The following is a 14,440-nucleotide window of genomic DNA, read 5'->3' as shown; positions in this document are numbered from 1 at the left end:
AAGATGAACTGATAATTCATGGCCACCATATAGTGTACCACAGAAGAGGCAAGTTAATATGGCAAAATCATACCCAGAGTGTCCAAAAAGACATTCTAGAGCCAGATCTATAGATATAGAAAAGCTTTTTTTGTGTAAAGACATATTTGTGGATAGTACCTGCCTCTAAGTAACAGAATTATTAAAACTTCAACAGTTGAAACTGTATAGTATAGTAAAAAGATCCCTGAATTTGAATAAATAAGGTAAGCAGAGACTTACGACCCTGACTTTTAACAGAATAGATGTTTCACCTGGATTTGTACTTTGTATAAGTGAAGTCATACAGTTGTACTCATTTGTATCTGGTTTCTTTTATTACTGAGGTAACTTTGGTTTATAACATTAGATAAATTTCAGGTGTACATTATTGTATTTTGACTTTTATATAGACTACATCATGTTTACCACCAAAAAGTCTAGTTTCCTGTATCTGGTTTCTTTTGCTCAGCATTATGTGTGAGAGTCATTTATATTGTTAAGTATAGTTGCGGGTCATTCATTCTCATCACTATATAATATTCCATTGTGGGAATATACCACAATTTGTTTATCTATTCTCTTGTTGATGGACATTTGGGTAGTTTTCTGTTTGGGGATATTACGAATAATCTTGTTATGAGCTTTCTAATACGTGTATTTTGGGGAGCATTTGTATGCAAATCGGTTGGGTGTATACCTACGAGTGGAATATGGGTCATAGGATACGTGTATGTTTAGTGTTAGTAGATACCACTAAACAATTTTCCAAAGAGGTTGTACCCATTTACACTCCTACAACCAATGTTTAAAAGTTTTAATTGATCCACATCCTTGTCAACATTTGGTATTTTCTGATTTTTTAAAATTTTAAGTCATTTTGGTGGGTGCATAGTATTATCTCATAGTGATTTGTGTGTGTGTGTGTGTGTGAGGAAGATTGGCCCTGAGCTAACATCTGTTGCCAATCTTCCTCTTTCTGCTTGAGGAACATTGTCATTGAGCTAACTTCTGTTCCAATCGGCTTCCATTTTATGTGGGATGCCACCACAGGGTAGGTTGACGAGTGGTGCTAGGTCTGCAGTCAGGATCTGAACCTGCAAACCCCTGACAGCCCAAGCAGAGTGCGTGAACTTAACCACTATGCCACCAGGCCAGCCTCCTATCTCATAGTGATTTTATTGTGCATTTCCTTGATGAAGTTTGAGCGCTTTTTCATTTGTTTCTTGGCCATTTGGATACCTTTTGTGAAGTATCTGTTTAAGTCTTTTGCCCATTTTTATTTTCGGTTGTCTATCTATTTCTTAATGAATTTTAAGAGTTCTTTATACATTGGATATGAGTCCTTTGCTAGACATGTACTGAGAATATCTTCTCCACTCTTAAGTTGCCTCTTTGCTCTTAATAGTGTATTAATGAACAGAAATTCTTAAGTTTAATGTAGTCTAATCCATCAATACTTGGGAAATATTTTAAAATTATGATGTATTGACACAACACCAGCTGGAGTTCATGAGATATATTTTGTGCTTGGATTGAAGACAGTAAAAAGCAGTTTTATAGACTGTGATAAAAATGATCAAATTTTTATTTGTATGTTAATACATGTACACAATAAACATTGAATAATAGGACAACATATGTTGAAGTGATAACTAAAGATAAAAACCAAACTATCAGCAAATATATTCTATACACAGGATGACAGTTGGTAGACACTTCTTACATACTGACATAAAATTCATGCATCTGTCACTCTTTTATGACATTCCTAGTATGGCACACCATTTCTTAAGGCCGAATATCCAGTCATTTAAGAACAACCGCATAAATCCTGTAGTATGTCATACATACACACATATAAACTTTAGAAGGAAACTTGTTAGCACTGATACTTTGTGTAGAACACTATCGGACATCATGCAGAATTTTAGTATTCTGCAGAACTCTAGCTTAAGCAAGGCACAAAAGTGTGGAAATACGTGGTGGTAGAATAGTAGATGAACAGTAGTTCCACATGGCTAGAGAGTAGTGTGCAGAGGAGAGGATAAGGGAGTGGCAGCAGAGAGGAGGGAGTGGGAGATGAGGCAGGAGAGCTAGGCAAAGTGTAAGATTTGACAGTTCTCAATGCCATACTAAGGTACTTGAATTCCATCCTGTATGAACACTGGAGTGTCATGAGAAGATTCATATTCTTTAAAGTTAGTAATGATGGCAATAAGAAGGACAGATTGAACGAAAGGAACTGTTGGCGGGGAAATCAGGGGCTACTACAGTAATAAAGGGGATGAGTGAGTACGTCCTAAGTGAAGGTCGTGGCCTTAAGAAGGGAAAGGAGAAAACAGATTTGAGAACTCTTTTAGAGAGAATTAATAGGATTTAGTGATTGGATATGAGGTATGAAGGAGAGAGAGAAGCCAAAGCTGACCTACTTCTAGCCTGGATGATTGGAGTAGATGCTGATTCATTAGTCTGAGAATGAAACTTGGGGTCAGATTTCAGTCAGGGGTGATAGAGGTAAACTGAGTTTGAGGGGTTTACAAAGTGTTCTAGGTGCAGATGTTCAGAAAATAGAAATATAGAAATGGGACTCAGAAGAGAAATAAGGACTTGAAGTCTCTGTGTAGGCTTTAGCTGAAGCAGTGAGACTAGATGAGGTTACCAAAGAAGAGAGAGCTATGAAAAGAGAAGACACTGAAGACAGAGTCCTGGGGAAGGGCCAACATTTAAAGGGCAGAAAAACTGAAAAAAATAAGAGAAATTGAGATAGATATGGGAGGATAGGTGAAAAATCAAAAGAAAATCAGCGTTATGGCAGCTGAGAGAGAAGAGGGAGCATGTGGGCAGAAGTGTCAAACACTGCAGAGAAGTTATGTAGTATGAAGACAGAAGAGGTCAATGATAGGATGTATTTGGTGACCTTGGATAGAATAGTATAGAATGGAGGGGGTAAAAGACAGATTGCAGTGGCCTTTGAGGGATATATGAAGGGGAAGGAGATTATATAATCATAGTAAAACTCCAATTTTGCCTCAAACCCATGGATCATTGTGAAATAAATTATATTAATAGTCTTGAGTTACTTGGGTAACTGTCTCTGCCTTTCTGCTCTGCCTTGCCTGTGGAGATCTATTCAATATTCAAAGCCCTGTTTCCTTTTGATTACCTATAAAGGTATCAGGTTTGAAGCCTTGAAAAATCTTTCCACTGTATCTGTGGCAATGACATGATAGGTTGAATATATTAAAGAATACTAACCTTTTTCATCTTTGTTTTATTCTAGGAAACAGTTTTCCCATCGCAAATCACTAATGAGCATGAATCATTGATAATGGTGAAGAAACTTTTTGCTACTTCTATCTCATGTATAACATATCTAAGGGGCCTGTTTCCGGAGAGCTCTTATGGAGAACGCCACTTGGATGGTAAAATTTAACTAAATGGTTTCTTTGGCTGTTGTACCTCTTTTCTCTGTTTGGCAGGAGTAAACCTTTAATTTCTCACAGAGTATGCTAATTCCAAGTCATGAGCCCATTCTTCAACATCCATTTGCTAATTCATTTTCCATTTTAATTTCACTGTGTTTAGTGGTTTTACTTATAGGAACCGTTAGTTTCTGGCTAGATACCAAATGACAGACTGAGGAGAAAAGTAATCTGTATGGACAAGCCCAGTAATTCTAAACTATACCTGTAAAAGCAGCAGCCAGATCAAAATCTATTTGGTTGCTGTGGATTTGCACTGTTTTGTGCCTTAATTAAATTTGTTCTTTGAGGTATACTTTGGCATTGAGGAAGTTTAATGGAGCCGGGTGAAAAACTCTTCTTCCTGTTAATGCATATAAATATGTTGGAAAAAATTCCTACTCATGCCAAACCCATTTGTTGATTAGCATGGGTATTTAGACAGTTATTATTCTAACCATCTCTCTCCTTTTCTTAGTTGCCAGGTCTTCTACTTTCCTTCCTTTTGTTTCTTGTATCCTTAAGCTTATGATCTCATTTCCTTATATTAGAAGCTGTTTCTGGCTCCTTTCCTTCTCTCGTATTTAAAAAGAATGTACCTAGAACTCTTCAATTTTTCAAAATCTTATTATTTGTTTAAAAAGCTGAATTGTGATAATTTAGAAAATCTTGCTGATTTGTCACTAAAATGGGAACTATCATTTGGAAAATAAGTATAGAGAGCTACCAGTTTCCTTGTAAGATGTTATTTTGCAAAATCTAATTTTACTTTAAATTTCTCACATCCATATTTAATGATACGTTGCCCTCATTCCAATTTAATTTTCTTAAACAACATTTGATTCTCTACAAGAGCGTCAATGAGAAATGCGCGTGTGCTATAAACACAAAAGCATGGTATTTACAATCATGACAACCTCATTTGTGTTATGTCCTCTTTGGTCTATAGGATATAAATCTGTAATAGTGAATATGTTTATATGTAGCACATAATTACAGTTTCTCCTCTTGTTTGGAACACAGAATTGGAAAAAGACATGTTTTAGGTAATTAATTAAGAACTTATTGTGTGCCAATCACTACCCTAGGCATGGAGGATAATACCAATCTTTATAGCTTTATTTTTTGCAACAGTCTTGATTGAAGTTATGTCTCCCTCTCAATGTTTGTACTTAAAGTAGCATATATCTTAAAAATGCTGAATACTCCTATGTCACTCTTTTTGGTAATCTCTAAATGTTATACCAACATGGAATAATTTTCATATCTCTCAGTAGAGGTAGAGGTGACGTCAATTTTAGGATAGGAAAACAATGTGAAAAGGTGAAGTGACTTATGCCAAAGTCATACATGAGTCAGAGATTGATTTTAGACTGATCTAAACCAAAGCTCTTTTAATAAGATTTTCCTATTCTTTCCTGACTATAGCAGAGTAGTTGAATTACCGATGGAATTAGTATTTGAGAATTATTCATGGAAAAAATTTTCATCCTTTTTTTTTTATTGAAAGGAAGAGAAATATCACAGAAGTGATTTGAGATTGTGGTGTATGTTTAAATTGGTTAACGAAGATGATCTCAGTACTACTTTATAATTACTTAGAATTCAACAGGAGCAAAGAAGTGACACAAATTGATTTTGCATCCAGCTCTGTTGTGCTATATTGTAGAAACGGCGACTGCTAAACTATAATCAAAATCAGAACTAAGCCATTTATCAACATAGGATTTATTTTTAAAGTAAATATTTAGAGATTCAAAATGTTTTTATAAGCTATAAAACTAGGTAAGTTATATAAATAAAATGGTTAAAGGAGATACTCTTATTTAGCATGGACAATTTTAGTATAGCAGTCTTTTGGTAGATGAGAATGGACTGTGTTTCTATTTTTGTAGACCTCAGTTTAAAAATCCTCCGAGAAGATAAAAAATGTCCTGGGTCACTGCATATTATCAAATGGTAAGTAATTGAAATTCCACAGAAGTTGAACAATATTACTTTTATCATGGCTAAAGTTACCCATAAGACTTTATTTGGTAAATCATTTCCTTAAAACTGTTTCTTTCCATCATCCTTTTTTTTTTTTTTTTTACAATTTCTTAGAAAGTTGTATTGATTATTCAATATTATCTTAAGATACTGGCTTAGTTTTGTTTTTGAAGAAAATGGATTTGTATAAAGAAAGAAAAACATCAGTCAAAATTTGATTACTCATGGGGCTGGCCCAGCAGTGTAGCTGTTAAGTTCACACGTTCCACTTCAGCATCCCGGGATTTGCCAGTTTGGATCCTGGGTGCGGAGCTACGCACTGCTTGTCAAGCCAAGCTGTGGCAGTCATCCCACGTATAAAGTAGAGGAAGATGGGCATGGATGTTAGCTCTGGGCCAATCTTCCTCAGCAAAAAAAAGAGAGAGAGAGAGGAGGATTGGCAGCAGATGTTAGCTCAGGGCTAATCTTCCTCAAAAAAAAAAAAAATTGATTACTTATATGCAGGTCAGTATCCTAAATGATGTGGGAACCAAAAAGAAAAATAAGATGTGGTTTCCTACCTCAAAATTGCTTACCTGTTACTTAGAAAGTTCTATCAATATATTAAAAGATACTGGGAGTTTTAAAAATGATTAAATTAGAAAGGTGAATGATTATCAATTTGATGTACTTCAAAGCAAAAAACGTAAGTCAATTCTGTACTTGGAATTTTTTTGGCTTCGTATTTGGTCCAAATTGACATCGAATGTTTATTTCTTGACAGGATTCAAGGTTGTTTCGATGCTCTGGAAAAGAAATACGTAAGAATGTTTTCAAATTTACTCCAGGATCAAAGATTCATCTTTTATCCCTTTAAAAAAAGTTTAGCCTTTAGTTCGTGTGTTAACAGTGTACCAGTGCCTACATTTGCATTTATGAACCAATTTCTTTTTATTTTATGTCTTTGCTGTCGCATCGATGTCTCGTTTACATCAATTAGAAATGAAACCCTCATTTTTCTCTTTGACGTACTCGTATCTTTTTGACCACAGAATTTCCTCTGAAGTCACTGGAAGAGATCCACAGGATGTGGGACAGGGGAGACAAGTATCTGGCACTTAGCACATTGAAAATGTTCAAAATAGTGGCGATTCAATTCACAGATATGAAAGGAAAAAATGGACTCGAATAATGGGTTTTTATTCTGTTAGTTATTTTGTTAACAGTGTTTGCTGCATGTATTTAACCTGTTCCCTCAAAATAGCTAGTATTGTAGCTTGAATTTTTTAAAAAATGCAGCTTGAGTTTTAAGTACATCAGATCTTTCTTGCTGCCGAAGACAGCTATGAAGGGTGTAAAAATTAGTCCAGTTGAAGAGACAAGATGTATATAAAAGAACTTTCTACCACTGCTTCTCCCACTTTTCTCCATCTGTGTGTTTTTATTCCTCAATTCCTATTCCTTTAAGAAATCTTGAGGTGAGTAAGCCTTACATTGACTTTTTAGTTGCACTCATACATTTCCTTTTTCATTGAACAGTTATTATTTATGGTTTATTCAACACTGACTTGGGGAATTGAGGGATACAAAAATAAATCAGATATGGGATTGTACACACAAAGAGCTTATAGACTATGGCAGAAGATAAATGATATTCATTTGCATGGCTGATGATCAGCTGCTACATACTGGCCCAACTGTACTTGCTGGTAAAATATTGAAATACTCTGTATCTGGTGGTAAATAGCTATTTCTCTGAGACCTCAAGTGACCCCCGTGATGCCCCCCTCCTCACCCCACCAGTATCTGTCTTGGCATCTCCCCATACTGCTCCACAATCTTAGCAATTAAAGGGTTAACACCTGTCCCAGGAGTTTCCAGGAACCCAGGTCCAGGGCTAAGTTTGCATCCTTTCTGGTTGGTCAGTACCTGTGCCATATTGGGCTGTTAAATATTGATTTTTTAATATCATATTTTGACCATCACCTCTATCACAAGTATAACTATAATAGAAAGTGATGGATACCAAAGGAAAGATAACTGATCATATGCAATGGAAGTATGGAAAAGGAGGCGTTATATCCAGTGAGGGGCATGACGGAAATATTTGGGAGAAAATGACTTTTGAACAGCTTGAGAGGGGAAGAAGGTCATCACCAGCATTCTGAACAGTGCTCCTCCATTCTCCTTCATCTGTTGATGTGGCAACACTTCCTGAGTGTCCATCGTTAAGGGGAGTACAATATAGCTAAGAGCTCAAGTTTTGGAATCAGGCAATCTGAAGTGAATCCCAGTTCTGCCACTCAATACCTGTGTGGCCTTGGGCAAGTAACCTACTTCTTGGTGCTTTAGTTTCTTTACATACAAAATGGGGATAATAGTAGAACCTACCTCTTAGGGTTGAGAATTAGATGAGTTAGTAATCTAAAACAGAGGTTTTCAAACGTTAGTTTACATCAGAATCACCTGGAGGACTTGTTAAAACACACATTGCCAGGATCCACCCAAAATTTCTGATGTAAGTAAGAATTTGCATTTCGGACAAATTCCAGGTAATGCTGAGACTGCTAGTCTAGAGACTGTATTTTGAGAACCCCTGATCTAAAATGTTTAAAACAATGCTTGGCACATAAAGGCACTATCTAATTGTTAACTCTCTGTCTCTCTCTCTCTCTCCGCCCCTTCTCTCCCTCCCTCCTTCCTTCCTTCCTACTCTCTTTCCCTCCCTTCCTTCTTTTTTTTCTTGCCTCTTTAGTCTGTGCCAGATATTGTGCCTAGGTACTGGATGAAATAAAAATGAGAGAAACATGTGGTTCCTTTACTCAAGGAGGTCAAAGTCTAATAGAGTCACTTCTTAAATAAATAATTGCAATATTACACATACTGAAATAGCAGCGTAATGTAAAAAGAGCAACTACCTAGTTTGGTGGATTTCTTTTTCTTAAATGACTACCTGTATAACTGAATCAATCAAATTTACTGTTTTTGGAGATTAAAAGACAACATCTTAGATGGGTGACTTGGGCTCTTAAGTAAACAGTATTTATATTGTTTTTCAGTTGTTAGTATTTTGTAACTTTTCCTAGGGTGCTGTCATTGCTAGTAGGAAATGTTTAATGCTTTAACAATAGTTTGCAAAAGTCCAGTTTGAGTATCTAGAGATCTTGAAAGATGTTCTCCTGTTGAAGATGACGGTTGTTTCTAGTTGTGAAATTTTGGGTGATTTTTAGTTTTCCTCGTACTTTATATATTGCTTGAATTCTTTAAAATAAGCATGTATATGTATTTTTAGATAGTTATAAAAAAGAGACTATATTGTATATAGCCTCCTAACTTGTATCCTTATTCCCATTCTCAATCCCCTACCATTCCAATCCACTGTCCACACTACATTTCTTTCAGAAACGTGAGTCTAATAATGTCATTCTTTTGCCTAAAAATCTTCCATGACTTTTAAAATAAAGTTCAGAATCCATCACATAATCTGCAAGGCCTGGATAATCTCATTCCCATCTGCCTTTCCAAGGCATCACTCTCACTATTGGTCACCCTGTTCAAGCCATACAAAGATTCTAGAACATGCCAAGTGCCTTTTGCCTTTGTACATATGGTTCCCTTTTGCCTGGAAAATTCTTTTCCCTACCCCACAAACTTTTCCTGGCTAACTCCAATTTATCCTTTTTATCCTAAAAGTTTGCTTCCTCAGGGAGGCTTTCTCTGACACCTCCCTCTCTCCCAGCCTAGATTGTCCTTCTGTTTAATATTCTCAAACACCCTGTGTTGCTTCTTTGTAGCAGCTAACACAATTAACACCTATCTGTGTGGGTTTTTTGTTTAATGTTTTCTCCCCTGCTGGTCTAAGATCAGGAACCATGTCTGTTTTTGAGTGATTGAATGGATGAACTAGTAATTAAATAATTAATATAAATTAGAGTTCTTCTGTGTAGTCTTAAAATCAATTGTATGCAGTAACCAAAATAGCCACACAGTGTCACTAAAGATTTAGTCCTTTGGGTGAAATAGGTGAATAATTTGATATGAAATTATAGTCCTGATATTTTCTCATTTGTATTCTAGTTTTTAAAAATGTATCATAGGCTTTGTTATATCTCTATCTCTATATCTAAATATTCTATTACTTTTTCAAGCAGAGAGAATATGTTTATAGTAATGTATTTGTAGGGAGGGCAAGGGTTTTATAGAGTTATATCAGACTTTAAAATTTTTACTTTAATAGATTAGTTTCAAAAGGCACAATTTTTTTTGAAATACTTGTGGCATATTTAATTTTTAGTAATAACAAATTATTTTATATATATTTTGCCTCCCAAACTAGTATATAACTTATGGAAACTAAGGATAGTTATCTTCTTCTTTTGCATCCCTCCCCAGCAAGACCCTGGGTATGTACCAGATACTCACTTAAATGAATGAATACTTAGTATCTCTTTTTCTGATAGTCTGAATAATATTTTTTCTACTCAAATCTTTGAAACTGCTCCAAAGTCATATTTTAATTAGCTTTTATTGAAAATAACAATAATATAGGTGCAAGTATATAATAACAATAATTTTCTTTTCTCTTGAAGCTACACATGGCAATACTTACAGTAAGTACACGTGAAAGACCAAACTTCTGTCTGTACTTTATTGTCTTTTTGTAATTAAATTAAATTTAATTTAATTTTGAAATTAAAATAGTACTCTCATCCCCCTCTGAATTTTTTTATCTGTCCTATGACATTTTATAATAATAAAAATAGAATCTACCAAAAGTTTTAATAAAAGATCACAAACTATATATTTCTTTGATATATTACAATATGTGGGAAAATATATAGGATATACTATCTGCTACATCTATTGGCTATCGAGATTTCATTTTTCTGATTACAGTCTTGAAGGTTTTTGTTTTTGAAGTTTTGTAGACTTTTTTGAAGTTTCGTATATACTTCTGAGTATAACATGGTAAATGTAGTTAAGAATAGAAAGAAAATGAGAAGACATCATTGAGAATCTTAGATATATGATTTATTTAAAAAATTTAAACCATAACAAACTACTTAGAATTTATTTGGAGCTCAGTCGCAGTAATCATAAATACCTGATTATCAATTTCTTTATAGTCAGTGTGCACAGAATACTCTAAACTCTCCATGTTCACAAAATAAGAGCTTATTCTATCTCTAGGATGTATGTATATATATCCTAGATAGATATCCTAGATGTAATACATATCTATCTCTCAGTATTTTATATATTTATATCTATATCTCAGTACTCAGTACAGCACAAATTGAACTTTTCACATAGAACATGTATTCTTTGAGGAGTAATCTAGTAAGTTTCAGGAATTAAATGCTGTTTATTTTTCCTTAAACAGCTTTACACAAATCCCAAGGAACCTGAGGTAAGAACACACAGAAAGATGAGTAGTATATGTGTAGTATTATAGTTAAATATATTTACCTGAGTTGAGGCTAAAAGTTATGTTGCTAGACTACCATATGAGCAAAGTAATTCAGAGTGAGCTCTTTCAATGTGTTTTGTTATAAACTTCACCAATTCTTTATTAGGAGATTTTTTTAACTTAGGGGTGTTGAGAGGCTGGCCTAGTGGCTTAGTGGTTAAGTTCACGTGCTCTGCTTTGGCAGCCTGGGGTTGGCCAGTTCAGATCCCGGGTGTGGACCTACACACCTCTCATCAGGCCATGCTGTGGTGGTATCCCACAATCAAATTAGAGGAAGATTGGCACGAATGTTAGCTCAGTGACAATCTTCCTCAAGCAAAAAGAGGAAGATTGGCAACAGATGTTAGCTAAGGGCCAATCTTCCTCACCAAAAAATCAAACAAGCAAACAAACTTAGGGATGTTGAAAAAAAACATTGAGTAGAACTGAGCCTATTCCCTAACATGTTAATATTAAGCATCTCTGCTTGTAGAAAAAACACATTTTATTTAACTGATTCCGAATCCCTTCTGTTTGTGGCCTTTTGGAAGATATGGCATAATTCTAAACTTTTTTTTTTTTTTTTTGCCAACTAAATCCTCCCCTTTTTTACCTTTTCATAGATTTTCTGGGCCTTAACTCTTTGCTTCTCTCTCTAAACTTCTTCTCTTTGATGGTATTTCTTCCCTTTGAGGCAGTAGCGTCATTCTCAAGGCCAACTTACTTCCCTTTGAGGCAGTAGCCTCATCCTCAAGGCCAACTTGTGACCAAATCTTTCACAAAAGCCTTTTTGCCTATTCTATTCTCACTGATTGCTTCCTTTTCTAAATTTCTTTTCCAGCAGGACTCCACAATTTAACACCTCCAATTGATTTGTATAGATTACTTTATCTCCCCAACCAGATTGTGAATTCTTGAGGACAAGCACCTTGTCTTGTTTTCTGTCTCCCAGAGTGAATATTATAGTCCTCGACATGTAATGGTTACCTGTGCTACTTTGAATAGCAGCTGTGGCTGTGGCAGAGTGGAGGGAGAGGCCCTCCGTTCTTTCTTCTCATTCTAATCTCTTTATTTTCCTCCTAGCTTTCTTTCCTCTCCCCTTTCTGTTTTCCTTTCTTTCAATTTTCCTTCTCTAAGCCTGTGGATTTAGCCTAACTGGTGGCGTTCAAGACTAAATTAAGCATTTTTAGTCTTTACTATCCTTTCTTGACAAGATTATAAATAGCTATTTTAGCAGGGTGGAAAAAAACTGGTGCATACAGGTGGGTAACAATTCCTCAATGCCCAAACCACTTCTTTTTAATCTTTGTCTCTTGTTTATTTTCAAAGTTCCTTTTTTTTCTGTAGGTTTTATGGGAAGTTTCCCAAACTAAAACCTCCTGATAAATTGTTAATAAATTGGTCATTTTCTTAGTGCGATAAATTATGTTTTCTTATGCATGCAAAACTCCTGGTCTGAAAACAGTGGTTTTGAGGTAGTGAAATGCTGAGCAAATTGGACTTAACTACAGAAAAATCTTAGAGTCGGGAGAAAACTGTTAAATAAGCTTTGATACAGGCAATATATATAATATTGAAGTTAGAAAACTAAAGCTTATTATATGAAGTTTTGAGCTATGATTTATGACCCAGAAAAAAATATTTTTGTTGCTTACAGATGACAATCCCTCTGGCAGTGATCCCTAAACTTTTTGTGTTCATGGCATGCTTTTGATTACTAGAAAATTTGGTGGCATGTTTGAGGGTATTAAAAGACTCAAAAGAACACGAAATAAGTCAGCAGTAATTACAGTGTAACTATGGTATAGCAGTGTTCATAGTGCCTAAAAGTATCCATGAGATTACACTGTTTTGTGGTTGCTGTTTAGCATCAAGTCACTGGTAAAACTATTTACCTCCCAGATCTCATTCTCTTGTATAGTCACAAAACACCATTATCACATGAACACGGTCTTTCTTTGGCATTTATCTGATATTGTGCCATGTTTCCTAACTCATATCCATGAAAGTATGTCCTTCCCTAAACAAAACTGCACTAATAACAATATTAATATTTGTCTGAAGCAAAAATACACTTTACACATGGATTAAAATTTGCAGCACTCTTGTGAAGAGTCTGTCATGGTACAATAGTCGAGAACCTCTGTCTTAAATCAGATAAAGCTGCTTACTCAGTCCAGAGGCCAACAGAATTTTAGATATTTGACAAAGTTGTGGTGTTTCTGTGCTTGGAGTTTTGTTCTGGTTGCTCCATCTCATGAAAGAGATGAACTGACAAAGGTAGCTATAGTGACAAGGGATAGTGTAACTTTTCTACAGATACACACTATACAATGGGTGGAGGGTGTTAGTAGATGTTTAAGCCAAAATGTAAATTATTAAGGAAAGGTTTACACAACTTAACCCATGATAGACCCATAAAGAATTACTATATAGAATATTGTGAGGATACAAATCGTGCTGTTTCACCATCTATTCCTTTGTGCCTATTGGAGGTGGTTAACACCTACTTTTAGTAAACTGCTTCAGGAACTGAACAGTAGATGGTCCCTGTTTCTAGCTGCAATATGCTTTTAAAGACTTTGTTTTAGAGACTGAGTGGCCAGAGGAGTCAGCCTATGCAGGTCTGTGAGAGGCAACTGACTGACAGAATAACACAGTAGTTAACATTGCAGGTGCTGGAGTCAAGTCCCAGCTCTACCACTAACTAGCTTCATCTATAATGAAGATAATAATACCTATCTCATAGTGTTTGCAACATAAGAATGAATAGATATAGAGCATTTAAGATAGTGTACGAATATTATCATTATTGTCATCAACTGGAGATAGATGTTCCAGAGTGTAGTTGTGCAAAGGCCCTAAGGCAGGAAGGCGTTTTGTGTGTTCCTGGACAGAGAGGGTGCCCTAAGCCTGGAGCTTAGTGAGTGGGAGGAAAAGAGGCAGGAGATAAGGTCAGAGAGGTAGGCAGGGGACAGATGTGTAAGGCGTGTGGACCAAGGTAAATTTTGTATTTAATTCTAAAGGCAATGGGAAGCCATTGGGGAGTTTTAAGCAAAAGAGTGACATGGTCTAGTTTGTATTTTTAAAAGCTATAGAACAGAGAATGAATTATAGGAGGAGTAGTTTGGAAGCGAACAGATCAGATGGAGAGAGATAGTGGTGGCTTGGGTAGGGTGATAGCAATGAAAATGGAGAGAATCAGATGGACTTGGGATATGCCTTGAGATAAACCTGGAAAGTCTTGCCAATGGATTGAAATGCGGAATGATTAGAAAAGACTGTATATGTTGCTGTTGCTTTGGTCCATGTGGATATATTCAGTATGATTAATAGAAACTATTGATGGGAAGTTTAGAGGCTCATATTTATTGGGCAACACAGTAGTCTGAAAAGCAGGAGAATGTTTTATGAGGTGTTAAGAAGAGACTAATGCCTGCTGTAAATATACCTTCCTTGATCAATCAGAGTCAGATTGAAGTTATTAAGGATTAGCATCTTCTGTAAGAGAATTACTAACATAACTCTTTTATTAGTTGTT

At 35.5% G+C, this 14,440-nt stretch overlaps 1 protein-coding gene across 33 annotated transcripts in view; it reads left to right on the top strand.

Annotated features, from left to right (window-relative positions):
• The window catches only part of HORMAD2 (HORMA domain containing 2), a 76,612-nt gene that overhangs the window by 10,506 nt on the left and 51,666 nt on the right, over positions 1-14,440 (top strand). For 30 of the 33 annotated variants that reach the window (XR_011420704.1, XR_011420699.1, XR_011420698.1 and 27 more), the window contains 5 exons: positions 3,302-3,443; positions 5,378-5,441; positions 6,235-6,271; positions 10,040-10,060; positions 10,834-10,860. Coding sequence is in view for 14 of the 33 variants with exons in the window: in XM_070219782.1 (XP_070075883.1) it covers positions 3,302-3,443; positions 5,378-5,441; positions 6,235-6,271; positions 10,040-10,060; positions 10,834-10,860 (291 nt within the window). In the remaining 19 variants the exon portion in view is untranslated. The remainder of the gene's footprint in view (positions 1-3,301; positions 3,444-5,377; positions 5,442-6,234; positions 6,272-10,039; positions 10,061-10,833; positions 10,861-14,440) is intronic. The other 3 variants (XM_070219792.1, XM_070219786.1, XM_070219793.1) reach the window with 2 other exon arrangements.

This window comes from Equus caballus, chromosome 8 (assembly GCF_041296265.1).
Source record: "Equus caballus isolate H_3958 breed thoroughbred chromosome 8, TB-T2T, whole genome shotgun sequence".
NCBI classification, from domain to species: domain Eukaryota; kingdom Metazoa; phylum Chordata; class Mammalia; order Perissodactyla; family Equidae; genus Equus; species Equus caballus.
The sequence above is the reverse complement of the archived record's forward strand: the minus strand, read 5'-3'. Positions and strand labels throughout refer to the sequence as shown.